The following is a 27,489-nucleotide window of genomic DNA, read 5'->3' as shown; positions in this document are numbered from 1 at the left end:
ACAATTTGTGGGTATATTTTTATAGATGGATCGTATGTGGATGTATAATATAAATAATAGTGATTGTGTGGGTGTACATGATGAATTTGTTGACAAGTTTATCACACATGCAATGTCACTTCACCCTTTTCAAAATAAAGGGGTAATTAGGTGTGCTTGTTCTCGTTGCCGGTGTAAGAAGTATTTGAAACCGGAAGCGGTTAGGGTTCATTTATATAGTCGTGGGACTTATGTTTTAGTTTGAATTTCATAATGGACTTATGTTTTATGTTATGAATTTATGTTAAAACTATGTAGAACTAGTTAATGGTACTTTTGGTTGGACATTTAAATATTTTTGAACTTTGAAGGTCTATTTAGATCGTATTTGATGTGTTTAGATAGTGTTTGATGTGTTTGATTGTTACTTAGGGTGATTTTATGTGTTGTAGCTCTTTTAGAATTGATTTGGAGCATTTTAGTGCTGGTTTTGAGCAGGTTTTGGTGCTGGTTTTTGTACTGGTTTTGTGCAGGTGTGGCTGCAGAAAATGCAGCAATTGCATGCAGGAAATTTTCCATAAAACCGACACAGTCCTTCGATTTTCTGGAAATTAATTCTGTACAATTTCCAGAAAACAGATGGACTGCGTCGGTTTTTTATTTTAAAAAAAAAAAAAAAAAAAACCACTACGTCGGTTTTTTTATAAAATTTATATTATTTCTTTTTAACACGACAACAACAACAACAACAACAACCCAGTGAAATCTCACAACGTAAGGTCTGGGGAGCGTAGAGTGTACGCAGACCTTACTCCTACCAAGGTAGGACGGCTGTTTCCGAAAGACCCTCAGCTCAATAAAAAACATAAAAAGAGGTCAGATAAGGCTAAGAGATTCAAAGCGATATGGAAATGAAGTAACGCAAGCGACACAGATAACATAGAATATTCAAAGCACAGGAAATAAGAGATAATAGCATAAATCAGAGCACAAGAAATTATACTACGATAATGCGACTACTAATAAGACAGGATAATGAGACTATCTACTAGCCTTCTACCCTAATGTGGGTCCTCCAAACCCTCCTATCTAAGGTCATGTCCTCGGTAAGCTGTAACTGCGCCATGTCGTGTCTAATTACCTCTCCGCAATACTTCTTTGGCCTACCCCTACCTCGTCTGAAACCATCCATGGCCAACCTCTCACACCTCCGCACTGGGGCATCTGTGTCTCTCCTCTTCACATGTCAAAACTATCTCAATCTCGCTTCTCGCATCTTGTCTTCCACCGAGGCCACTCCCACCTTATCCCGAATATCCTCATTCCTAATCATGTCACTCCTGGTGTGGCCACACATCCATCTCAACATTCTCATCTCAGCAACTTTCATCTTTTGAACGTGAGAAATCTTAACTGGCCAACACTCCGCCCCATACAACATAGTCGGTCTAACCACCACTTTGTAGAACTTGCCCTTAAGTTGTGGTGGCACCTTCTTGTCACATAGCACTCCGGAAGCAAGCCTCCATTTCATCCACCCTGCCCCAATACGATGTGTGACATCATCGTCAATCTCCCCACTGCCTTGCATAATAGACCCAAGATACTTGAAACTACTTTTCTTCTGGATGGATTGGGTACCAAGCCTCACTTCCAAGCCAGCCTCCTTAGGTGCTTCACTAAACTTACACTCTAAGTACTCTGTCTTGGTCCTACTCAGCTTAAACCCTTTAGACTCCAGAGTTTGTCTCCAATCCTCCAGCTTAGCGTTAACTCCGCTACGAGTCTCGTCGATCAGAACTATGTCATCCGCGAAAAGCATACACCATGGCACCTCACCTTGAATTTGCCGCGTCAATCCATCCATCACTAAGGCAAATAAAAACAGACTAAGAGCTGATCCTTGATGCAACCCCATCACAACTGGAAAGTGCTCTGAGTCTCCTCCTACTGTCCTTACCCTAGTTTTGGCTCCCTCATACATGTCCTTGATCACCCTAATGTACGCCACAGGTACACCTTTAGCCTCCAAGTATCTTCATAGGATCTCTCTTGGAACTTTGTCGTAAGCCTTTTCTAGGTCGATGAATACCATGTGTAAGTCCCTCTTCCTCTCCCTATACTGCTCCACCAGTCTCCTCACAAGATGGATGGCTTCTGTAGTTGAGCGTCCCGGCATGAATCCGAACTGATTCTCTGAAATAGACACGCCTTTCCTCACCCTCATCTCCACCACCCTTTCCCACACTTTCATAGTATGGCTTAGCAGCTTGATACCTCTATAGTTGTTGCAACTCTGGATATCTCCCTTGTTCTTGTATAGAGGGACCATTACACTCGACCTCCATTCTTCAGGCATCATTGCCGTCTTAAAGATGACATTAAACAACCTAGTCAGCCACTCCAAACCTGCCGGGCCCGCACTCTTCCAAAATTCCCTAGGAATCTCGTCAGGTCCGGTCGCTCTTCCCCTGCGTATCCTACGAACAGCACCCTTAACCTCCTCAACCTTAATACCCCTGCAATACCCAAAATTGTGACGCCTTCCTGTATGTTCTAAATCTCCCAACACAATGTCTCTGTCCCCTTCTTCATTTAAAAGTTTAGAGAAGTATGACTGCCATCTCCGTCTAATGAGAGTCTCCTCTACCAATACTTTGCCATGCTCGTCCTTGATGCACTTCACTTGAACCACATCACGTGCCTTTCTCTCCCTCGCCTTGGCTAGCCTGAACAATTTCTGATCCCCTCCTTTCTCTTCTAGTTCAGCATAAAGGCGTTCAAAAGCTGTCGTTTTTGCCATCGCAACCGCCAACTTCGCCTCCTTCCTCGCCATCTTATAAAGTTCCCTATTCGTCCACTGCTCCACCTCATCCTTGTTTTCTATCAACTTCGCATACGCCACCTTCTTTGCTTCCACTTTCCCTTGAACTTCTCCATTCCACCACCAGTCCCCTCGATGCTGGCCACGACTACCTGTCGAGACCCCCAACACTTCCCTTGCTACCACCCTAATACAACTAGCCGTCCTATCCCACATACTTGTCACATCCCCACTACTATCCCAGGCCCTCATAACCTTCAGTTTCTCTCCCATTTCCACGGCACTAGTCGTGGTCAAACTCCCCCATCTGATCCTATTTCGGTCATCCACGACCCTCTTCTTCCTCGTCATCTTGATCCCTAAATCCGTCACCAAGAGCTTATGTCGGGTTGTAAGATAGTCGCTCGGAATGACCTTACAGTCTTTGCACACACCTTTATCGTCCTTCCTAAGGAGTAAAAAGTTTATTTGGGTCTTAGCCACTGAACTACGGAAGGTTACCAAGTGCTTCTCCTTCTTTGGGAAACTCGAATTGGCTAGCACCAACCCGAAAGCTCTTGCAAAATCCAAAAGTGAGACTCCTCCTCCATTCCTGTCCCCGAAGCCAAAGCCTCCATGCACATCATCATAACCTCCCGAAATAGGCCCGATGTGCCCATTGAAATCACCTCTCACGAATAACTTCTCAGTAGGCGGTATGCCTCCCACTAGTTCGTCCAAATCCTCCCAAAAGCGCCTCTTCTCCTCCTCGCCTAAGCCCGTTTGCGGCGCATATGCACTAATAATGTTCAAAGTGAGCCCTTCAACGACCACTTTAATCGACATCATCCTATCAGTGGCTCTCCTAACCTCTACCACCTGGTCCCTTAAATCACTATCTACTAAAATGCCCACCCCATTTCTATACTTCGACCTACCAGAGAACCACATCTTATACCCATCTACCTCTTTAGCTTTAGGACCTACCCATTTAGTCTCTTGGACACAAGCTATATTAATCTTCCTCTTCTTAAGAATCTTAACTAGCTCTATGGACTTCCTCGTTAACGTCCCAATGTTCCAAGACCCTACTCTCAACCTAGAGGCTCCTTTAGCCCACTTACCCCTCCTAACCCTCGCCCCCGTCCCCGAACGAGAACATGACCCTAGTCTACCATCACTAACCAAAGCCTCGAAAATAAGTATGAACTAATAAATTATTCAAAAGTCTAAAGTCAGCAAAATATAACTACAAGTGTATGGACAAATTACGGATATGACAACCGGAGGTACCAACTCCAGTTGAACTGAACTTGGTTGTCGCCGGAAAATACTGTTCACGGTCGAGTTACTGTTCACTGCCGGAAAAATGTTCACAAATACCTGAAACGGAGAAGAGAATAGGAGGGAAAAAAAGAAAAGAAAAAGGGAAAAAAGAGAGAGAAAGAGAGGGATGGCCGGAAAAAGTCGTCGGTGATGGCGCAGCTGCGTACTAGCAGCGCCAGGAGCAGGTTAAAAAAAAAGGGAAAAAAAGGAGAAGAGAAGAAGAAGAGGAGAAGAAGAAAATGAAAGAGAGAAGAAAAGTAAATCTAGCTGGAAAAGTGGCTGGCGTTACCTGGTCGCCGGCGTTACCTGGTCGTCGGCGTCACCTGAACAGTGGCGACGTATGGACGCCGGACGGAGTGGCGGGTGGGCAGATCTGGGAGAGAGCAGAGGAGAGAGAAAGAGTCGTTGGCTTAAATTAAAAAAAAATATTATTGGATAAAAACCGACGGACCGCGTAAGCGACGCAGTCCGTCGGTTTTCAAAAAGCGACGCTATGAAAACCGACGGACCGTGATGGGTCGGTTTCCCGTTGGTTTCAATGAAAAAACCCAAGCGGACCGTCGGTTTTTTCCGTCGGTTTTTGACAATTTTTTAGTAGTGCATATCTAGAGTTCGACTTGTTGGATATTAGTTCGTCGGTCGCCGTCTAAACTAATTGAAACACAAAGACAGAGTATGTAACTTGTTCTATGCATGTTTTTCGAACACATACCTAGAGTTCGACTTGTTGGATATTAGCTCATCGTTCGCCCATGTAGGCTAACCCACCGTTCAAGAGGAAAAGAAAATAAATAAGAAGATAAAGTTATAAACGTAACTTCTCCATAGCGGTTGAAACAACGCTATAGAAAAAGTGAATTTTCAATGGAATCCTTTGGAAATTGGGCTTCTATTGCCAAAAAGCTATTTCGCCAAAAGTGCTTCTCAAATAAACAACAACAACAACAACAGCCCAGTGAAATCCCACATCTTGGGGTCTGGGGAGGGTATAATGTACGCAGACCTTACTCCTACCAAGGTAGGATGGCTGTTTCCGAGAGACCCTCGGCTCAATAGAAGCATAAAAAGGGGGTCAGATAAGGTTAAAAGATTTAAAACGATATTGCAATGAAATAATGCAAGCGACACAGTAAAACAGGATAATCAAGGAATTCAAAGCGATATGGAAATGCAAATCACGAAAGCGGCACAGATAAAATAGAGTAATCAAAGTACAGAAAGTAGCAAATAATAACATAAATCAAAGCACAAGAAATTATAATGCGCTAATGCGCCTACTAATAAGGAAAGATAACGAGACTTATATACTAGCCTTCTACCCTAATGTGGGTCCTCCACACCTTCCTATCTAAGGTCATGTCCTCGGTAAGCTGTAACTGCGTCATGTCCTGTCTACGCTTCTCAAATAAAGCAACTTTTAAAAGTTCGGCCAAATAAGATTTCAATTTAAGTGTCCTAATTTGACTAGACAGTAAGTTTAAAATATGTAGAATGTAAGAATTAGAGATTACAAATATAAAAAGAGATGAGAGATATTCTTTTTTAAATAGACTAAAAAGAAAAGTAAAATACTAAGATATTTAGGATCGGAGCCATTTGACCATGAGAATTATTTACTTTTTTTTTTAAATTTCAAAATCAGTGTGTGATTATAAAAATTTTAAATTCAACTTGGAGTTGGATTTTAAATTCGAAAAAGTGCTCCAAACCTGTTTTTCAACTCCACCGTCTTCAAAATTTTCAAATAAAATGCTCTCTCCTCTCCTTTTTAAAAACTATAATCAAATACAACTTCATCTTCAACTCCAACTTCATAAATTTCAAATAAAGTGAAAAAATATTTAGAATCTATATATGGCCAAACGCCTAAAAAGTGCTAGCTAACTCTCAAATTGAATGATCACAACTGCATTTGACAATTCACGGACGTCTAACTAACATCTCCTCAACAAAATCTTTATAAGACTCTGCTTGTGTCTTCCAATTAAATGAACTATACTTTTTTACTTAACTACTACCAAACCAGCAAAAAAACAAATGGCAGCCAAGAAGAATATACTAGTTTTTGTTGCAGTTGTATTAATGGTAGTTCTAATAAGTACTCCATGCTATGCATCCAAAGATGAAATCTGCAAAGACGTGGATGCTTGCTTTGAGTATTGTGAAGTTTATGTAGAAGGGATTACTCCGAACCCGACCCGTGAGTGTTGTGACAACTTACTTATATTGAATGGCAGGGTAAAATATATAGACAATGGGGTTCGTAGGTATTGTTACTGCATAGAAGATTTCAGTCATAGTCACTATCATCCTCCTTATCTCCAATCCCGTATTCTGAATATGGCTAGAATATGTGGTATTCATCGTAGCTTCCCTATCTCTGAGCACATGGATTGTTCTAAGTACGTACTACTATCACTTTACTAATTTCCAGGTCTCTTTGTTGAAAGGAATACATAATTGCTTGAAGTTATATACATTCTGATATATGTGAATTTAACGAAATAGTAATAATAGGAGGAAAGATATATATATATATATATATATATATATATATATTTTACTTTCATTAGTGATTACGCTATATATAGTCATGTCTAGTTAATCAAAAGGAAAGATGAAGCCTTCCTGAAATTTAAAAATTATCTATTTTTTCTTTACTTTACGTTATTTTTGTTGAAGTGGTGGGTGGCTTCTTTAGCACTAGTAACTGACAATTATGCTTTTTTTTTTTTTTTTCAATTTGTGCTTGCAGGCTATAGTAAGAGACTTATTGTTTGACGAAGACTAGCTGTTCTCTCTGGTCTGATGCTATATATTAGTTAAATAATTTTTATTCTCTCTTTTCCTGAACTTTGAATTGGAAGTATAATGATATGTCTATTACACTATTACAGCTATATTATATTTACAAGGTTAAGTTTGAATAAGTGTAGCTTTGGGTGTAGAACTAATGGCCAATTCAAAATTTAGACATAGTGGATTTTGAATTGAGAGAATAGATTTAAATATATGTATATAACTTCATATAGCCGTGGTTTTTGCAAACATGATATGGTTTGACCTTGAAGCGTTGAATTCTGCATATCGCAAATTTAAAGTTGGATGATTGGATCTGCCACTGGTTACACCATCAGCAATTACTTGAGACATCTCAAAGGCAACAAAACTGCCTGTGCTTGGAATTTTTTCCTCAATATTTTTCCTCCATATGATGTATCTACATGAAATAGGATGTTGTTTTCCTGTGTCAATTTATGTGGCATCGTTCAAATTTCAAAGAGATAAACTTTTTAATTTTGATTATGAATTTGAACATAGAATAAAGGTTTTTCTGAATAAAATTTACATATTTGAACATAAAAAATACTATAAGTCACAATAATTGATAATTTATAAATTACGATAAAAAAGCCTCGATTGACTCTCTAAATCTGAAAGATGCCACATAAATCGGGACAAAGCGAATATTCACAATATTTGTTCTCCCCAAATACTTGTGTAAGTAAAAGGATTTCGTGTACTCGCGGCCGCCCACCATCGGTAATAGGCTGCGTCACCAGGTTGTTTATTCATAGCTTCCATCATTATAGTTTATCAAAGTAATGAAGTTTTCTATTCTTTCATATATTAACTAGTATTAGTATCCGATGTGCGGTCAATATTAAAGAATATTAATCATATTTAAGTTGTGATCGGACTTATTTGGACATATTAGAATGTATTGCTTTAATAAATTTTCAGCGTTTTTTTTAATCCTTCTTTGTAGCAACTAGTCCTTCTTTATAGCAACTACAAGGTCAGTTTTTGTCTCATGATTTTTATTTTTATTTTTTAAATGGTTCTTTTGGCTCATTCCTTATAGCAGTTTTTAGTGGAGTACATTAAAAACTGGACGCGAAATTATTCATAGATATTCTGGATTATACTATTGGTGTCCAACTGAACGGACTCTCGTATATACCTTTTTTCCTAAGTGTTCATCCTTCTAAAACGGTGATGTTTCATCACTCTCCTCCATCAACACTACTCGCTCATCCATGAGATCCAAATGCATGCAGAACAACAATGGATAGATATGTCAAAAACTCAAAACATTTCCAGTGACTGAAAATTCAGTTAATTTTTTGTTCCTTCTAGTGAGCTGAAAATAGCCAAAAGGTTTAGCATCCAAGATACTCAAAACGGATAATATTTGCGGCTGTCTTATAAGATTTTATTTTGGTGTAGTGTAAATGTTTATTAGCAGTCAGTACGCATAATTTTCAGAAAGTTAAACATGCAAACAACATTTCTCATCCGTCACTTCAAGTTTATCTTTCCGTAAAAAACAGGCATATTCAGATCCTCATTTTTCCTACTCTCGCCCAACACCCTCCATATGATGCATCTACATGAAATATGATATTGTTACTTTCATGTACCAATTTATGTGGCACCATTCTAATTTCAAGAGTTAAATTATTTAGTTTTGACTATGCGTTTCAATATAGAATATAGTAGATTTTTTTGAATAAAATTTACATATTTAAAATTCCGTAAAAAAAAGTACTCTAAGTCACAAAATTAGCAATTTACCAGGCGTAACGTAAATTGTGACAAAGTGAATGGTCAGAATATTTAATTTGTTCTCCCCAAAACAATTTCATGTACTCGCAGCCGCCAACCATCGGTAATGGGCTGCGTCACCACCAGTGCCGTTGTTTATTGATCATAGCTTTCATCATTATAGTGTTGCAGAATAATGAAGTTTACTCTTCTTTTATATAATAATTAGTATCAGTAATCACGCGATGCTTGATCAATATTAAAGAATATTATCGGACTTGTTTGGCCATATTAGAACGATGCTTGATCAATATTAAAGAATATTAATCATATTAAGTTGTGATCGGACTTGTTTAGCCATATTAGAACAATGCTTGATCAATATTAAAGAATATTAATCATATTAAATTGTGATCGGCCTGTTTGGCCATATTAGAACGTATTGTTGTAGCTAAAGTATCTGAGAACTTCTCTTTTGCATATGGGAGTTCTAATCCCCTGTTCTAGGTAGTTTATGTTTTCAGATTTTCTGTAAATGACTGCTGAGGTCTGGTTTTCCCAACCTCAGATATGTGTACCTCTCCTTGTTGATGAAATAAAAGGGTTGCGCCTCCTTAAGGAGTAAATTACAAAAAAAAAAAAAAAAAAAAAAAAAAAAAAAAAAAAGGTATTGCTTTAATAAATTTTCAACGTTTTTGTTAATCCTTCTTTATAGCAACTACAAGGTCAGATTTTGTCTCCTGATTTTTATTTTACTATTTTTTAAATGGTTTTTCGGCTCATTCCTTATAGCAATTTTTAGTGGAATACATTAGAAACTGGACGCGAAATTATTCATAGTATTATATTCTGGATTATATTATTTGTGCCCAACTGAACGAACTCTCGTATACCTTTTTTTCCTATGTGTTCATCCTTCTAAAACGGCTACGTTTCATCACTCTCATCCATCAAAGCTACTCTCTCATGCAATGAGATCCAAATGCATGCAGAACAACAATGGAACTTAATTAATTACAAGTGAGAATGTGACTATGGCTGAAAAAGCAAGGACTAGAATAGTATTGAGAGTTACAAGCGACTGAAAATTTCAGTTGCTCTCCTCTGCCCTCCAACTCTCCACCCCACCCGCCACCCCGTCAGGCGACCAGACCGCATCACTGTTCAGGTAACTCCGGTGACCAGGTAACACCGGCCACTTTTCCGGCCAGATCTACTTTTTTCTCTCTTTCCTTTTCTTCTTCTCCTCTTCTTCTTCTCTTCTCCTTTTTTCCTTTTTTTAGCTGCTTCTGCCGCTGCCAGAACACAGCTGCGTCATCGCCGGAGACTTTTTCCAGCACCATTTTCCGGCCAGCCCTCTCTCTCTCTCTCCTTTTTTCCTTTTCTTTTCTTGTTCTTTTTTTTTCTTTCCACCCCCCCCCCCCCCCCCTCTCTCTTCTCCCGTTTAAGGTCTCTGTGAGCAGAATTCCGGCAGTGAACAGTAACTCAACAGTGAATAGTGTGAACAGTAACTCGGACGTTGAACAGTGTTTTCCGGCGGCGACCAGGTTCAGTTCAACTGGAGTTGGTACCTCCGGTTGCCACATCCATTATTTGTCCATACACTTGTAGTTACATTTTGCTAACTTTAGACTTTTGAATAATTTATTAGTTCATACTCGTTTTCGTGGCTTTGCTTAGTGATGGTAGACTATGGTCATGTTCTCGTTCGGGGACGAGGGCGAGGGTTAGGAGGGGTAAGTGGGTTAGAGGAGCGACTAGGTTGAGAGTAGGATCTTGGAACATTGGGACGTTAACAGGGAAGTCTATAGAGCTAGTTAAGATTCTTAAGAAGAGGAAGATCAATATAGCTTGTATCCAAGAGAGCAAATGGGTAGGTCCTAAAGCTAAGGAGGTAGACGGGTATAAGCTGTGGTTCTCTGGTAGGTCGAAGTATAGAAATGGGGTAGGCATTTTAGTAGATGGTGAATTAAGGGATCAGGTGGTAGAGATTAGGAGAGCCAATGATAGGATGATGTCGATTAAGGTGGTCGTTGAAGGACTCACTGTGAACATTATTAGTGCATATGCGCCGCAAGCGGGTTTAGGCGACGAGGAGAAGAGGCGCTTTTGGGAGGATTTGGACGAATTAGTGGGAGGCATACCGCCTACTGAGAAGCTATTTGTGGGAGGTGATTTCAATGGACACATCGGGCCTATTTCGGGAGGTTATGATGATGTGCATGGAGGCTTTGGCTTCGGGGACAGGAATGGAGGAGGAGTCTCACGTTTGGATTTTGCAAGAGCTTCTGGGTTGGTGATAGCCAATTCGAGTTTCCCAAAGAAGGAGGAACACTTGGTAACCTTCCGTAGTTCGGTGGCTAAGACTCAGATAGACTTTTTACTCCTTAGGAAGGATGATAAAGGTCTGTGCAAAGATTGTAAGGTCATTCCGAGCGAATATCTTACAACCCGACATAAGCTCTTGGTGATGGATTTAGCGATCAAGATGACGAGGAAGAAGAGGGTCGTGGAGGACCAACCTAGGATCAGATGGGGGAGTTTGACCACGATTAGTGCCCTGGAGATGGGAGAGAAATTTAAGGATATGGGGGCCTGGGATTGTAGTGGGGATGCGACCAGTTTGTGGGATAAGACGGCTAGTTGCATTAGGGTGGTAGCAAGGGAAGTGTTAGGGGTCTCGACAGGTAGTCGTGATCAGCATCGAGGGGACTGGTGGTGGAATGGAGATGTTCAAGGGAAGGTGGAAGCAAAGAAGGTGGCGTATGCGAAGTTGATAGAAAGCAAAGATGAGGTGGAGAAGTGGACGAATACAGAACTTTATAAGATGGCGAGAAAGGAGGCGAAGTTGGCGGTTTCGACGACAAAAATGACAGCTTTTGAACGAATGTATGCTAAACTAGAAGAGAAAGGAGGGGACCAGAAATTGTTCAGGCTAGCCAAGGCGAGGGAGAGGAAGGAGCGTGATGTGGATCAAGTAAAGTGCATCAAGGACGAGCATGGAAAAGTATTGGTAGAGGAGACTCTCATTAGACGGAGATGGCAGTCATACTTCTGCAAACTCTTGAATGAAGAAGGGGACAGAGACATTGTGTTGGGAGAATTAGAAAATACATGAAGGCGTCACGATTTTGGGTATTGTAGGAGTATTAAGGTTGACGAGTTTAAGGGTGCTGTTCGTAGGATGCGCAGGGGAAGAGAGACCGAACCTGACGAGATTCCTGGGGAATTCTGGAAGAGCGTGGGCCCGGCAGGTTTGGAGTGGCTGACTAGGTTGTTTAATGTCATCTTTAAGACGGCATTGATGCTCGAAGAATGGAGGGCGAGTGTAATGATCCCTCTATACAAGAATAAGGGAGATATCCAGAGTTGCAACAACTATAGAGGTATCAAGCTGCTAAGCCATACTATGAAAGTGTGGGAAAGGGTGGTGGAGATGAGGGTGAGGAGAGGTGTGTCTATTTCAGAGAACCAGTTCGGATTCATGCCGGAACGCTCAACTACAGAAGCCATCCATCTTGTGAGAAGGTTGGTGGAGGAAGAAGGACTTACCTAGAAAAGTCTGACAAAGTTCCAAGACAGATCCTATGGAAATGCTTGGAGGCTAAAAGTGTACCTGTGGCGTACATTAGGGTGATCAAGGACATGTATGAGGGAGCCAAAACCAGGGTAAGGACAGTAGGAGGAGACTCAGAGCACTTTCCAGTTGTAATGGGGTTGCATCAAGGATCAGCTCTTAGTCCGTTTTTATTTGCCTTGGTGATGGATGAATTGACACGGCAAATTCAAGGTGAGGTGCCATGGTGTATGTTGTTCGCGGACGACATAGTCCTGATCGACGAGACTCGTAGCGGAGTTAACGCTAAGCTGGAGAGTTAGAGACATACTCTGGAGTCTAAAGGGTTTAAGCTGAGTAGGACCAAGACAGAGTACTTGGAGTGTAAGTTCAGTAAAGCACCTTAGGAGGTTGGCTTGGAAGTGAGACTTGGTACCCAGGCCATCCAGAAGAAAAGTAGTTTCAAGTACCTTGGGTCTATTCTGCAAAGCTGCTGGGAGATTAACGATGATGTCACACATCGTATTGGGGCAGGGTGGATGAAATGGAGGCTTGCTTCCGGAGTGCTATGTGACAAGAAGGTGCCACCAAAACTTAAGGGCAAGTTCTACAAAGTGGTGGTTAGACCGACTATGTTGTATGGGGCGGAGTGTTGGCCGGTTAAGATCTCTCACGTTCAAAAGATGAAAGTTGCCGAGATGAGAATGTTAAGATGGATGTGTGGCCACACTAGGAGTGCCAGGATTAGGAATGAGCATATTCGAGATAATGTGGGGGTGGCCTCGGTGGAAGATAAGATGCGAGAAGCGAGATTGAGATGGTTTGGGAATGTGAAGAGGAGAGACACAGATGCCCCAGAGCGGAGGTGTGAGAGGTTGGCCATGGATGGTTTCAGACGAGGTAGGGGTAGACCGAAGAAGTATTGGGGAGAGGTAATTAGACACGACATGGCGCAACTACAGCTTACCGAGGACATGACCTTAGATAGGAGGGTTTGGAGGACCCAAATTAGGGTAGAAGGCTAGTAGATAGTCTCGTTTTCCGTTCTTATTAGTAGTCGCATTATCGCAATATAATTTTTTCTGCTCAGATTTCTGCTATTATCTGTTATTTCCTGTGCTTTGATTATCCTGTGTTATCTGTGTTGCTTGCATTATTTCATTTCATATCGCTTTGATTCTCTTAACCTTATCTGACTTCTTTTTATGCTTTTATCGAGCCGAGGGTCTTTCGGAAACAGCCGTCCTACCTTGGTAGGAGTAAGGTCTGCGTACACTCTACCCTCCCCAGACCCCACGATGTGGGATTTCACTGGGTTGTTGTTGTTGTTCCTAACTCTAGGTGAGATGAAAATAGCCAAAAGGCTTAGCATCCAAGACACTTAAAACGGACACTATTTGAGACTTTCTTATAAGATTTGATTTTGGTCATTTGGTGTGGTATAAATGTTTAATAGTCCAGTATGCATAATTTTCAGAAAGTTAAATATGCAAACAACATCTCTCGTCCGTTAATTCAAATTTATCTCTCCGTCAAAAACAGGCATATTCAAGTAAGAACTAGAGAATGAAGATTCATTTATGTAGTTGCTAATTCGGCCTTTAATTTTAATAGACTCGTATTGCAGAATTAAGTTGAAAATAATTTTAATAATAATTTGTTCGCTAGCTCTCATCTTAAAGAATCAAAAGCATATTTTAAATTGTTACAATCTAAAGCACAATTGACCAAATCTTTGATCGCATTACTAATATAATTCAATATGTTATAAAATAATAAAACAAGCAAGAACAATATTGTAGACAAAGAGAGAAGAGGGTTCTTATTTCTTATAAGGGATGAAATACAATGAAGAGAACATCTCTATTTATAGGAGAGAATTGACTTGGTGCCAAAGTCACAAACCCTAAAATCCCTCCTAAAGATAGACATCACAATATTATAATAATATTTATGACACTCCCTCTTGATGTCTATTTCGATATATAATATGCCTCATTAAAACCTTACTAGAAAAAACCCAGTGGGAAAAATTCTAGTGAAAGAAAAAGAGTACATATTTCTAATAATACGCTATTTGGTTGTCTCATTAAAAACCTTGCAAGGAAAACCCAATTGGGACAAAACCTTGGCTAAGGGAAAAAGAGTACAACACGTATTAACACCCCCTGATGGGTACATCATTCCAAAACTTGAATTTTCGCATTCCAATCTTGTGCACCATCTTCTTGAAAGTTGTAGTTTGTAGAGACTTGGTGAATAAATCAGTCATATTATCGCTCGAACACATCTCTTGCACGTTGATATCACCATTCTTCTGGAGCTTGTGTGTGAAGAACAACTTTTGTGAAATAAGCTTTATCCTTTTATGAATCCACTCTTTAGTTGGGGTATGTATGTTGCTACATCTTCAGTCTTTGGATAGAGTTGCATCAGCATATAATATTGTTGAAATCACTCCAAGTGCATTCCTGAATTGCTTTATAAACAGATGTTATCTTTATATGATTTGATTGTCATGTAGACCAACATCATATGACTAGAATCCCTCATAGTCATCGCAAAATATATAAATGCATCAATTGCATAAAGATATGGCACTTCAGGACCAAAATATTCTGCAAGTTTTTCATTTCAACTTCTTTCAACAGATAATATACTGCTTTTGAGAACTCTTCAAGAGTTTCAATAATATTCAAGTAATCAACTTGCACCAACAATATGACATATTTTGATTTTCACAAAGATGTGAGGATAAATAGAGTCATTTGTGCCCTTAGTCAATAAATATCCATTAAGGTGATAAAATCGCGTTCACCTTGCTTAACTTAATTCATATAAGAATTATGAACAAATTTCTACAACTTGAATATGCTTCAGGCATTTAAAATTCTTCAGGAATTTTCATATAATTTTGTCAAGTAATTCATATAGGTTGTGCTAACATCTATTTCTATTTAAATATGTGACATCTTCTGGTGTCCGGACAGCAGGTCCAATAAGCTTTACGCTAACCAAGGTGCGTCATTTCACTCGATAATAATTTCTACGTTAGCATGCTTTATATACATAGAATTCAGATCCTCATAATCTTTTACAATATTGCACTATATTGTACCAAAGATATTGTCAACGATATATCATTTGTTTCGGTTCGCAATGTGACATAACTTATTGAGATCTCATCACTTCCATTATTTTTAGGTACCTAAACCTCTCATGAGGTTTCATGAAGTGTTATGTCGTAGGCTCTTCAAGAGCACATTGCCTCCTTATAATGATCACTGATCATTCGCTCCTCTTTCTTTTCAATGATTATTGCGTTTGGAACCGATTAGTCTACCATGCTTCATGCATGTTGTAGACTCTGTCCTTCAGGGACATGAATTTTATAGGAGCATTTTGCAGCTGAAATTAGAAATTAATTTTGGGTCAGCAAATGCTACTAGCATTTGAGTTGAATTATCCTTTTAATGAGGATCATACTAATGATAATTCATAACATATTCCTCAGCTACTTAGTCTCTCCCCCTTATGTTAGAAAAACTAACATATATCGCATCTTCTTTGGGGGAATCCATCTTTGTGCATCATGGTAGATTAATTAATCATATACCACACATAAAAAATTGTTAGATGGAAATATCTGGTTCCAAACCCTGAATCGAGATAGCCATACTGCTCATGCCGAATAATAAAATTATTTATACTTGTAAACTTCAAGTTTACCATGCCATGTGCTATTTGTTTTAGTAAACTTCTAGTTTACTATGACATGATTTTTTATTTTTTTTTGCCAATAAACTTCTGGTTTACCGTGACATGTGATTTCATCATGCTTATATTTGTGTAGCATAATTTGGAGAATAAAGAGGGTAACCATTCACATATATACTTCTTACTCACTATGATTTGAAGATAATTAATCCTCCAATCATTTATAGCTTCAATATGATAGCCATTTACTTTCGTAAACTTCGGGTTTACTACAGCCTGTGTTTCAATCATAACAACTTCGTATATTACAATCACGAACGAATGACATAATAATATATCGGCTCTTCAGGAGCTTTTAATTTATTCCCCATAATCAGATATTGTTTGGATACTACTGGTGCCATAATTCTTGTATACAAACAATTAGGCTCTTCTGGAGCCCTTAATTGATTTTGTTAGACACTGCTGGTGTCATGAAAGAACAACGTTGTAACCAAATGAATATTATAATGACATTCTTAAATTCATGCATGACAAACGTAAACATTAAGTTATACAATCTTTGGTACTTCTATCATCAACTTCTATGGTAAATATCTCCTTCAGGGAGAATACTCACTAACATCCGAATATTTTATATCAAAGCGACAACACATAGTTGTTTCTTTCTTCAGGAAAGTTTTTGTATGAATTATTATTTCCTTCTAGAAAATCAGCAAGTAAACATAATATATTAATGTGGTTATAGTAGAAAGTATTCTACAAAATGTACATCCTTTTTCCTAATGATACATAATAAAAACATCCAATATGATTAGACATACGACAGGTACGTGCAGCAATGACCTTTATACCAAAAAGTAACATTTATATCCTTTGTTATTTTATCTCTTCAGGAGGTGTGTTGTGGTATTTCTTTATTCACTTCAGGGAATGAAACTTGGTCATTTAGATGAGCTTTATACATAATTTTCAATAGCTCATTATTTCTCTGCGTCACAAGAAAACACTGCTTTAATATATTTCCTAAACTTTTTCTACTTGTCAAAAATTATACCAATACTTGTAGACCACCAAAATACATATAGAACAATTCCTTAGTAGTAAGCTACGTAATACCAAGACATGTTAGTAATTTCCGAATGCTAACAACTTTAAAATCTCTAGTTAACTAATTATATCCGCCACAAATTGCTAACAACTTACTTTCCTAAACATGCATATAATACCAAATTAATGATCAACAGGAATAAGTTCTCATAATATGACCAAACTAGCAAAACTAGCAAAGGGAAGGGACAAAAATATATTCCTGCTTAATATAGTGAAAGAAGGCAATTTATGAGTTCCACTGCAAATAAAAATAAGGCTAATCAGATTCCTTTCCCTTTTAACAAATATAGATATTACATCAATTTCAAAAATTACACATAAAACCCTTAGCAAGTTCCAAATATAGTATAAATTTGACGTTTGAAACCAAAGGATTTTGAGAATTGCAATTGATATCAAGATATTGAATTGAAACGTTTGGACACTTTCAACCATGATATATTTCAACGGCATGTACTTTGTCCTACGACTTCCATAGTTTGATATTAGGTCCAGTACGTCTAAATTCAACCAAGATTAGTACTTGACAATTCGTTTCCAAAGTAAAAACAGGTACAAAAATAGGATAATATTCATCCGCTTTATTTTCTGAGTCTTACTACTTTGGGAATAAGTTTCGATTTAATGTTTCAGGAGCAAATTTCAGATTTACTACTTCAGGAGAAAAATTAAAGTTTACTATTTTAGGAGTAAATCATAGAATATTTAGAATAATTTTTCTCAATTATTCTACCTCTTCTGGAGGTGAATCGTGATATCTTCACAATCAAAAACACGTTTATAAGTTTTATTACAGACTATCACATTCACTTCAAGAATGGATCTGTATTTGTAACATTTATCAAAAGTTCTCATTCTTCAGGAATGGAATAAAATCATCTCTACGTGTTCTGAGCATATCAATTTATGATAGATTAATACATCTTTTAAAATGTTGCTACTTCAAGAGCAAATCAAAGTATTAGAGTATTTTTCTCTAACATATCTTCATTTGTAATCACAGCAAATCTATGAAAATATCACCACTTCTGATGATTATACATAAATAAATCTAACCATAACAAGACTTCGAAAATATTGCCACTACGGGTGACCGCATAATTTATGGCAAACTCTCCTGAAGTTGGAACAAACCTAAGATTGTTGTCCAATTTATAATCCTTTCATTAAGATGATTATTTTATGGTAATGAGTACCAAAACAACTGTTGTATACTAAGTCATACATATATCCGGTAACCAACCGAATAATAAAAAAGAATATTAAATCAAAAGGAAGCAGAAAGCCCCAATTACTTACCTGTATTGGCCACCTTACCTTTTCCATGTAATATAGCATACTAGAGTTACAAATCTCATGAAGAATTGAATACATACAAATCACTTACTTTTCCTCTTGATTTCTAACAAGGTACGGGGTGGTGCCATAAAGCTCTCAAAGATGATAATATTTATGTGGACTAAACTTTAACAAAATATTAGAGACACGTGCTGATAACGTGTTATAAAATAATAAAACAAGCAAGAACAATATTGTAGACAAAGAGAGAAGAAGGTTCTTATTTCTTATGAGGGATGAAATACAATGAAGAGAACATCTCTATTTATAGGAGAGTGGTGCCAAAGTCACAAACCCTAAAATCCCTCCTAAAAATAGACATCACAATATTATAATAATATTTATAACACAATACACTTTGTTATTATTATTCACAATCTTATAACATTACTACATTATAATTCGTGCATAACTTGTTTGCTAACCATACAACACCTGAAAACCTACCTTTTGTAGACACAAATTGCATCCAGTTCCTGGATATATTGTGTTTAGGCATACTATGAGAAGGAAGAAATATTTAAAAAGGTGTAATTTTATCCAAATTTTAATACAATCAGAAAAAGTTAATGAATTTGGTAAATATATGTAGAATAGGCATCCAGTGATTAAGTACTATGGAAAGGAAGTTGAAGTAGTCAGAAATGTATTTTATGCTGACTTTTAGAATATCACCCCACTTGCATTTGCATCCATCCATAATTACTAAAAGTTCATCTCATTGTCCAACTTTTTAAATTTAACGTTGACAATAAATTCAAAATGCATGAAAGTAGGTGGAACATATACACAAAATTAAATCAATCAAATACACGCATGAAAGTAGGTGGAACATATACACAAAATTAAATAAATTCATGATATCTGGGCCCTCAGCCTAGACCTGTCCCTCTCCTGATATTTTCAATCAAACATGGCACTTATCAAACCTCTTTTCTTAAATGGACGACAAATAGCAAAGAGGCAAATAGATTGGTTAATTACAAAAGTTAATTAAATTAATCCACAAATGTTTTTATGCAAGACTATGGATATTAGGGGGCGTTCGGGCCATCGGATTGGATATGAAATTTTCGGTTTGGATATTCGATTTTCGGATTGAAGAAATTACAATCCAAATTCAATCCAAATAAGTTCGGATTGGATTGGATATTTTAAGTTCGGTTTCGGATTTTCGGATTTGACTCTTGAGACTTAAGGCAAACTTATTAGAAACAAAATTCATGTGTTAGTTCCACAGAGGTAAATCTAAATCTTAATTGCTCAGTAAAAAAAGTCTTTCAGTTCAAATTAGGATTAATAAATCCAAGTCATGTCTAACATAGTAAATCCATACAAAATAAAAGCATTATGGAAAAGTGGAAGTGAACAAAATAAAATCTAAGTGGTCATCTGAAAAAATAACAAAGAACTCTGCCGTGGGTGACACTACCGTGAGACTTTTGAGACTTGAAAAGTAAGAAAACCCTATAATATATTTGATTTAATAGAGAATTGTATATTGGACTTAATATTTTAATGGATAGAGTCTTAGGTACTAATCTATTGGACCTTTAGAAACTAGACTTATTAGTACTGGGCACATATAATATAGGTAGGGCTAGATAAAAGGTATAAAAATTTCGGATTTTCGGATATCCAAAAATCCATAGTACTAAATCCATATCCAATCCGAAATCCATAAATTTTAAAAATAAAATCCGAAATCCAATTCATAATCCAAATATTCAAATCAAATATTTAAAAAGTTCGGATTTCGATTTGGTTTACGGGTTGGCCCAAACTGTGCCCACCCCTAATGGATATGATATCTTAATTTTTTACGTATCTCCTTCATTTTTACCTTCCAAAATTTGGTGCCTTGAATATTATATTGTGCTAGGTGTAAATACAAGAGAAGTTTCCTCTAAGAAAACGTTTATAATTTATGTAAGCCTTCTATTGGTGTATCATCATTGTATTCTAATAATAGAAAAGACAAATGATTGGCATATATAAAAATACAATGGAATCCACACGTTGATGTTTAATTTCTAGCACTATAGTCAAGCATGTTATCTAATGTGAACGAGACGAACAAAAGTTAATTAGGGAAAATACTTTAAGTCTATTACATAAACTATTCCTGTTCTCCTTTCAAAAAAAGACAATCTCTATTTGTGTTTCACGATCCATTCTTTTTTAAAAAACTGGAGATGACTTGAGTTGACCTTACATGCAGAGAAATGAAAATTGATCACATAGCCGATTTTAATCCTTGAGAATGGGGGCATAGTTTTATTGTCGTAGTACTGTCCAAAGTTCCTGAGATCATATTTTTCCATTTAGATTCTCGCAATTTTAACTACTTTACCGATGCATTTTAATGGCAACGTTGGAGATTTTCTAAAACAGGCATAATATTGTTATAAAACATGTCATATCATACTACTCCAGTAACTTATTTTTTTCAAGAACTTATATTGAGATCGCAAAATATCATATTCTTACAAGGTATAATTGCTGAAGGGTTACGCTGAAGACTATGGATGACAAAATGTCAAACAGAGGACAAATTGCCGACAAAGCTAATTCAAATAGTAAACACACGTTTTGATTTTAAAATTACTTGAAAGTATTTAAAATTATTGTTAACAAAGCACCATATTTGATCTATTTGGTATTTTTGAACCTAATTTTAGTGATCGTGTGTTCTTTATCGTAATTTTTTAATCCACAAATGTTTGTACTACTTGGTTTTATTAGGTTCGTGCATTTCGTGTGCCACTTTTTAGATGTGCACATAATATCCTATTTTAGAGAATATATTATTATATTTTATAAATAAATGGGACATCCTATTAGTAGCATTACATTTTGGACGAAAAAAAGTTATTTTCCTTAGCATCGTGAATCGTATGTTAGCCTTTCCAAGGCTCCAACTTGTTAAAAATAAATTCTACCATAGTACTCATATTAAACAAAAGGCAATGAATCATTAGAACCTCAATAATAAAATAATATTGTTAAACCAAAAGATAACTATTCATTGGTACACAAACGAGGAATCAATTACTTATTTGATAAGACAAAAGATAATTATATTTTTAACAAATCAATTTGTGTGTGCATATTAGGTTAAATTTGGAGCCAATTGATGGTTTTTATTCCCTCTCTATATTTTTAGACGGCCTTTAAGCCCACAAAATGGCTACTAACAAATAGATCGTGTACAAAGATACCATGAATTGAAGAACATCATCGCTATAAATTTATACAATCCATCCCAACTTGCTAGAGATTAAGGCGTAATTGTTATTACATAATATTAAGATTTTTTTATTTTTTTTTTGCTGATATCATGTACACATTTCAAAAAAATTGCACACAAGAAGCACGAACCCTAAAGTAGCAATATACATATTTAAAAGCAAGGGAAAATGCACGACCTAGCAAATTAGGTGCAAAATATACAATTTACTCTTAACCATGGTTGAAAATTAGCTCCACGGAAAATGTGCATTTTTTTTTTTAACTAGCCGGTATTTAAAGATTATTGGCGCTATTAATTTGGATTTTCACCCAGTAGAGCCCATGCAAATAAAGGATTCCGTACTAACATTTCCACTTTAGGACCCAAATCGAGATTTTAAAAAGTTGTAAAATCCTAAACATTGCACCACATTCCTCGATAAAGATGACTCAAAAGTTCAAATTCATGGTTCCTAATTTCAAGTTAATAATATAATAATAATAATTGGATTTACAATTAATTTTTAGAAATATTTGATAAATCTTTTAAAATGAATAGAGCCTCAGCAAAAATTATTTCAGTCACGTGCACCCTTAAGAATTATTTCCTCCGTCCATTTTTACTTGTCCATATTTAACTTGACACATCTTTTAAGAAGTAATAAATAAAATAATAATTTTACTATATATCACCCCTTTGACTATTATAATTTCAAAGTGTTGTGAAATGCATTGAAATTAATTAATACTTAATAATAAGGATAAAATAAGTATAAAATAATAGATTTTCTTTTAATTATTTAAAACTGAACAAGTAAAAATAGACATATATTTTTAGTATATCGGACGAAAAATGGACGGAGGGATTAGTGTATAAAAAACGAAAAGTGGAAAAAGGGAGCCAAATAAGGGTGTGGAGATGGGACACTAGTTGGCAAAAACGCGTTACATTATTATTATAAAGCGAGAAAGGGAAGAAAAGAACGCGGTTTTGAATTAAAAAAGGTCAGCCTTAAGTAACTTTGATATTCACATGGTCTCCTCTCCTAGTCAATGTGATTTATACTTGCACATATCTCATAGCCTATATTTTTATTTTATCATACTAATGATATCATAGTTTAGTTTATATATCATCATTCCAAAATACATAACTACGAAGTGAAAGTATTTCAATCATGACTGGAGGAAGAGAAATCTTGCACAAGATGAAGGTCTGTTGTCTCAATTCTTTGTTCCTTTATAGTATTTGACTAGAAAAAAAAACCCATTTTTGTGTGTGTTTCATGTTTTTGTTGAGTTCTGGTTGAATATTTATAATAAGCAAAATTGGTGTGGAAGAGTTTGATTATCTAGACATATTACTAGTAGATCATAGTAGCAAATCAAAAATAGAAATAACCTAGTACTAAGTTATTTCAAAACTTAGTCAAGTCTACAAGATAATGGGGCTGTGCAAAATTTTAGCTAAAGCAAGGTTAGAACTTTATTAGATCAGAGACAGTGAGGACTGTATATTGCAATTAAGACTACTGTGATTTGAGTGGTTTTTAGGGATCAGGTGATTTGGGAGTGAAAGAATTCAATTAAGTTCAGCTTAATGTTAGCTTAAGAAGCAAGCACTGAGTATTTAAAGCTATTTGACATTGTATGATTGACTGTGATGTGAATTGTGAATGCCTATGTTGATTGATTATGTTATTAGAAGCCCCTTTGTCATTGTAATTTTTTAAATTAATATGAGCAGAGAGCAAGGGGGTGAAAGTGAGGGAGGCATGATTAATATCTGATTGAAAGAGTCGCGTAGAATTGGAAAGAAAAGGGACTTCCATTTTTCGACAGAATGGATATAAAGCTTTTTCGTCTATGTTGTTTGTTTATGTGTTAGCAGGTATTCTAAGTTTACATTCATCTGAGCTTAGTGCTAATGGGCCAAGCTAGTTCCAGGTCAAATTTAGAGATTTTGAGAGCATTTTTCTCCTATTTTGGTTTCATGAGTTTTCGTTCCTTTGCTTTGCTGCTTGGGGATGAAGGACGAACGAACAAAGTAAAACTGCCTTAATTTTGTCTTTCTCTGTTCATTGTGTGAGTTCAGCTGCTATTTGCAGATTGTGTTATATAGTGTTATCAAAAGCCAAAAGCGCAAAACAAGCTCTAAGATCCCTCGGGGCTTTAAGCCCAAAGCGAAAATAAAGCATGGGCGTTAATGAAAAAAGGCGCAAATGGAGAAAAAAGAAAAATATATATATGTGTAGTCCAACACTAATAATTTTAACCATGAATAACAAATATAAGGACAAAGAAATTGAAAAAAATTATTAGAGCCTTGGTGACGACACCAAAGCGCACATTAAGCAAGGCGAAGCGCTCAACACATTTTGAGCCTCGTTTCAGGGCTTAAGCGTGCTTTAAGGGCATCTTTGACAACACTGTTATACATTCTTCCTAATAAGCAAATAGAGTATGATGAAGCAGATATTGAACTTGTATGCTGTCAATAGAAAAGCAAAGTTTGTTTTTTTCAGTATGAAGATATTTGCAGATAAGGTGCATCTATGACAAAAAGAGATTCTAATGCTATTCCCAAATTATAGATTTATCATGATGGCGTTTGTTGTGTACATTAGAATCATTTTCTGCTAGCTGCTTATTAGTTGCTGACCTACTATCTCGATTTTCTTCCAATTCGACAAATCCTTATGTTGAAATGTGTGGGATCCTGTATCTGTCATTATGCAGCTAGGAATTAAATTTTTATCCTGGCCACGAGAATTTAGGAGACAAATCATCTTCATTGTACTTTATCTTATACAGAATCATCTTTTAATTGTGCATTACAGAACAATCATTAATGCTTGCTGTTTTCTATGTTTATTTTTGTTACTATTTTGGAATTTCCGGTCGTGATTTTCTTTGATGAGTATAATGAGATGGATAACAACTGAATAATCAATTCATATGCCTTAGAGAAGATGATATTGCCATACCGCTGCCTATAACTGGAAACGTGATTTCAGTCAAAGTTTTGGTTGTCACTGGAATTTTTCACTAATTTGAATATCTATTCTTAAATGTATCTGTCAACTGTCTTAATGGCTAGCTATCGAGTCAATATCTTAGGACATTTCTGTTTGTAGGACCACTGCAAGCTCTTACTAACAAATTTCCACATTGCTTTTGCACTTCTCTAGGTTTCTGCATGATTAGTTATTGCAATTTTTCTTAGAATTCATTTAAAAAGAGACAGTGAAGTAAGCTAGAGAGAAGTGTGGTATTTCTTTGTGATTTAAGTAGCTCACTTACACCAGAATTCTCCAAAATTTTCTTAAACACTGATTTCTAGTTTATGCTATCTGTATCTGTTGACGAGGTACTACTTTCCACAATTACTTAAATGACTTCGTTTTGGTTGTTTGGCCTTCGCCATTTGCTTTTCTTCCTATTAACTCTACAAACTTTCAGACCTTTCATGGAGATAGTTAATTGGTCTAATGGTCAAGGAGTCATTGTTCTCAAGCTAATGCATTTGTTACATATCTTGCTCAGGAAAAGGCATGTTTTATTTCGTCCATGCCAGACTCACCAGATACAAGAGGCAAGGGTGGAGCATCAAAGCGGACCACTCACGGGTCCCACCTGGTGAAGGGAAAGTCTAATCATGCGATGGAAGATTGTTTAGTTTGTGAGTTTAAGCAAGTCAATAACAACGAATTGGGCCTATTTGCAATCTACGATGGACATATGGGCCATGATGTGGCTAACTACTTGCAGACACACTTGTTTAACAATATTTTGAAAGAGGTAATGCATTATTTACAAGAAGAATTTGAATTGGAGTGACTCTGCTCTTATTTTCTCTCCTGCGCCTCCCATTTTTCTTATTCAATCCTTTTCTCTGTACGCAGCATGACGTTTGGACTGATACTGTGAGTGCAACTCGTAGAGCTTATAATACAACAGACAAAGATATTCTGGAAAAAGCATTCGAATTGGGAAAAGGAGGTTCAACTGCAGTTACTGCAATGCTGATTAATGGTCAAACGCTTATAGTTGCAAATGTGGGAGATTCTCGAGCAGTCATATCCAAGAAAGGTGTTGCCAAGCAGCTATCAATTGATCATGAGCCAAACAGGGAAAGGGAGATAATTGAAAGCAAAGGCGGTTTTGTTTCAAACATTCCAGGTAGCTTATGTGTTAATGATTAATATGCAATTGATGTAATTTATTGTCTAACCTTATGCTAGTGAGTCAGCCAGTGTGTTGCTTTACACAAGCTGATATTTTGGAATTTTGTAGGTGATGTACCTCGTGTTGATGGACAGCTTGCTGTTGCTAGGGCATTTGGAGACAAGAGTTTGAAGAGACATCTTAGTTCAGATCCAGATGTGGCAATTGAGTTGATAGATAACGATGTAGATCTCATCATTTTGGCAAGCGATGGTCTGTGGAAGGTGAGTTTTCCCCTGAAATTAGAGCTAACGTCGTGTGTATGCTTCTCTTTTAGTTCCACCACTTAGGATACTTCCACTGATAGGCGCCTTTATTCAGATGCGCTTAAAGATATTACTGGCTTTATTTGCATCAGATGCTCTAAACTTTTGCCTGCTGGTATACGTTCAGGGGCTGTTTGGTTGCTGGTTAGAGTTATGCAGTTATTAGTAATGCAAGGGTTTAGTTATTCCATCTTCTACACTGCATAAATAATACATAGATTCGCTCGTAACTTATACATGAATTAGTTATGTGGGATTGTGAATTAATAACCAAACGCCGTACTTGGTGTGCCGTACTTTATACAAAGCAACTCAAAAGCTACCAAATATGGTATTAGTTATGCTGATTTCAATACATGAATAACTCCATTCTTAACCAGCACCCATACGACCCCTCAAGGTTTTCCTGTCAGTGTTAAATTTTTTAACCAGACAAATAAGATATCTTGAGGAGGATGTTCTGTTCGCTCCTGTTAGTCAGTTTTTGACATTTGCTTCACCTATTTGTAGGTAATGTCGAACCAAGAGGCAGTGGACTGTATTAAGAACATGAAAGATGCGAAAGCAGCAGCTAAACATTTGTCAGAAGTGGCGATTTCAAGGAAAAGCAAGGATGATATTTCCTGTATAGTTGTAAAGTTTCAGTGAAAGGGAGTCCTTTTGCAAGTAAAACTGGGCTGTACAAATTTTTTTGAAATGATAATGTTTTCCTGCTGAATAGCGCTTTGTTAAGTTGAACATATTTCCACTGTCCTCCAAACATTTCCCCTGTATAGGAAATCAGTGTAAAATGTATTCATTGTTAAGTACTGTATATTCATTTTCTCAGACAAATATGTTACATCTCCTCTAAGCAGAGTCTGCGAGTGTTTTTTCTAAACTGTTTCTGTTACCTAAAATTATTAATGATTCAAATAAGTACTTAGAAATATAGATGCTGAAGAGTTCCTCCCCCAACTTCCTAGCTGAGCTAATTCATCATTGAACTTGGTTTGTCAATTGACTTGAGAGCACAAGTTCATCACTGATGATAGGGCTGATTTAGGCAAATCTCCCTTGATTGATTTAAATTGTCCCTATTTTTTAAAGTAGTGCAAATATAAGCCTTGAAAAATTAGCCTTTCTAGTAACAATGTTTGCTCATATATTGTTCAACCAAACATACAAACAAGTAGACTGTCATCTAACGTTGGCAATAAGTTATAAAGTTTTACACTGTGATCTGATATATTTTTATAAGATTTTCATTTTTCTCTTGTGGTCCGGACCCCGCGCATAGCGGGAGCTTAATGCACCGGGCTGCCCTTTTTCTTTTTTTTTTTCATTTTTCTCAAAAGTGATCTTTAAACTATAGTTTAAAAAGTCCATAAATTGCCCAAAAAAAA

General features: G+C 36.7%; 2 protein-coding genes across 2 annotated transcripts; both read left to right on the top strand.

Moving 5' to 3' along the window:
• The first annotated feature begins 6,088 nt into the window (after nt 1-6,088).
• Nucleotides 6,089-7,008, top strand: LOC132617669 (protein ARABIDOPSIS THALIANA ANTHER 7-like). Its single transcript, XM_060332728.1, has 2 exons — nt 6,089-6,510; nt 6,864-7,008. Exons 1-2 carry the CDS (start codon nt 6,146-6,148, stop codon nt 6,868-6,870), a joined length of 372 nt encoding a protein of 123 aa, XP_060188711.1. The 5' UTR covers nt 6,089-6,145; the 3' UTR covers nt 6,871-7,008.
• Nucleotides 7,009-22,597: 15,589 nt separating this feature from the next.
• On the top strand, nt 22,598-26,957 carry LOC132617434 (probable protein phosphatase 2C 58). The gene is made up of 5 exons (XM_060332438.1): nt 22,598-22,825; nt 25,158-25,412; nt 25,517-25,793; nt 25,908-26,062; nt 26,615-26,957. Exons 1-5 carry the CDS (start codon nt 22,790-22,792, stop codon nt 26,750-26,752), a joined length of 861 nt encoding a protein of 286 aa, XP_060188421.1. The 5' UTR covers nt 22,598-22,789; the 3' UTR covers nt 26,753-26,957.
• Nucleotides 26,958-27,489: the final 532 nt, after the last annotated feature.

Source organism: Lycium barbarum, chromosome 11 (genome assembly GCF_019175385.1).
Source record: "Lycium barbarum isolate Lr01 chromosome 11, ASM1917538v2, whole genome shotgun sequence".
Lineage (NCBI taxonomy): Eukaryota > Viridiplantae > Streptophyta > Magnoliopsida > Solanales > Solanaceae > Lycium > Lycium barbarum.
The sequence above is the reverse complement of the archived record's forward strand: the minus strand, read 5'-3'. Positions and strand labels throughout refer to the sequence as shown.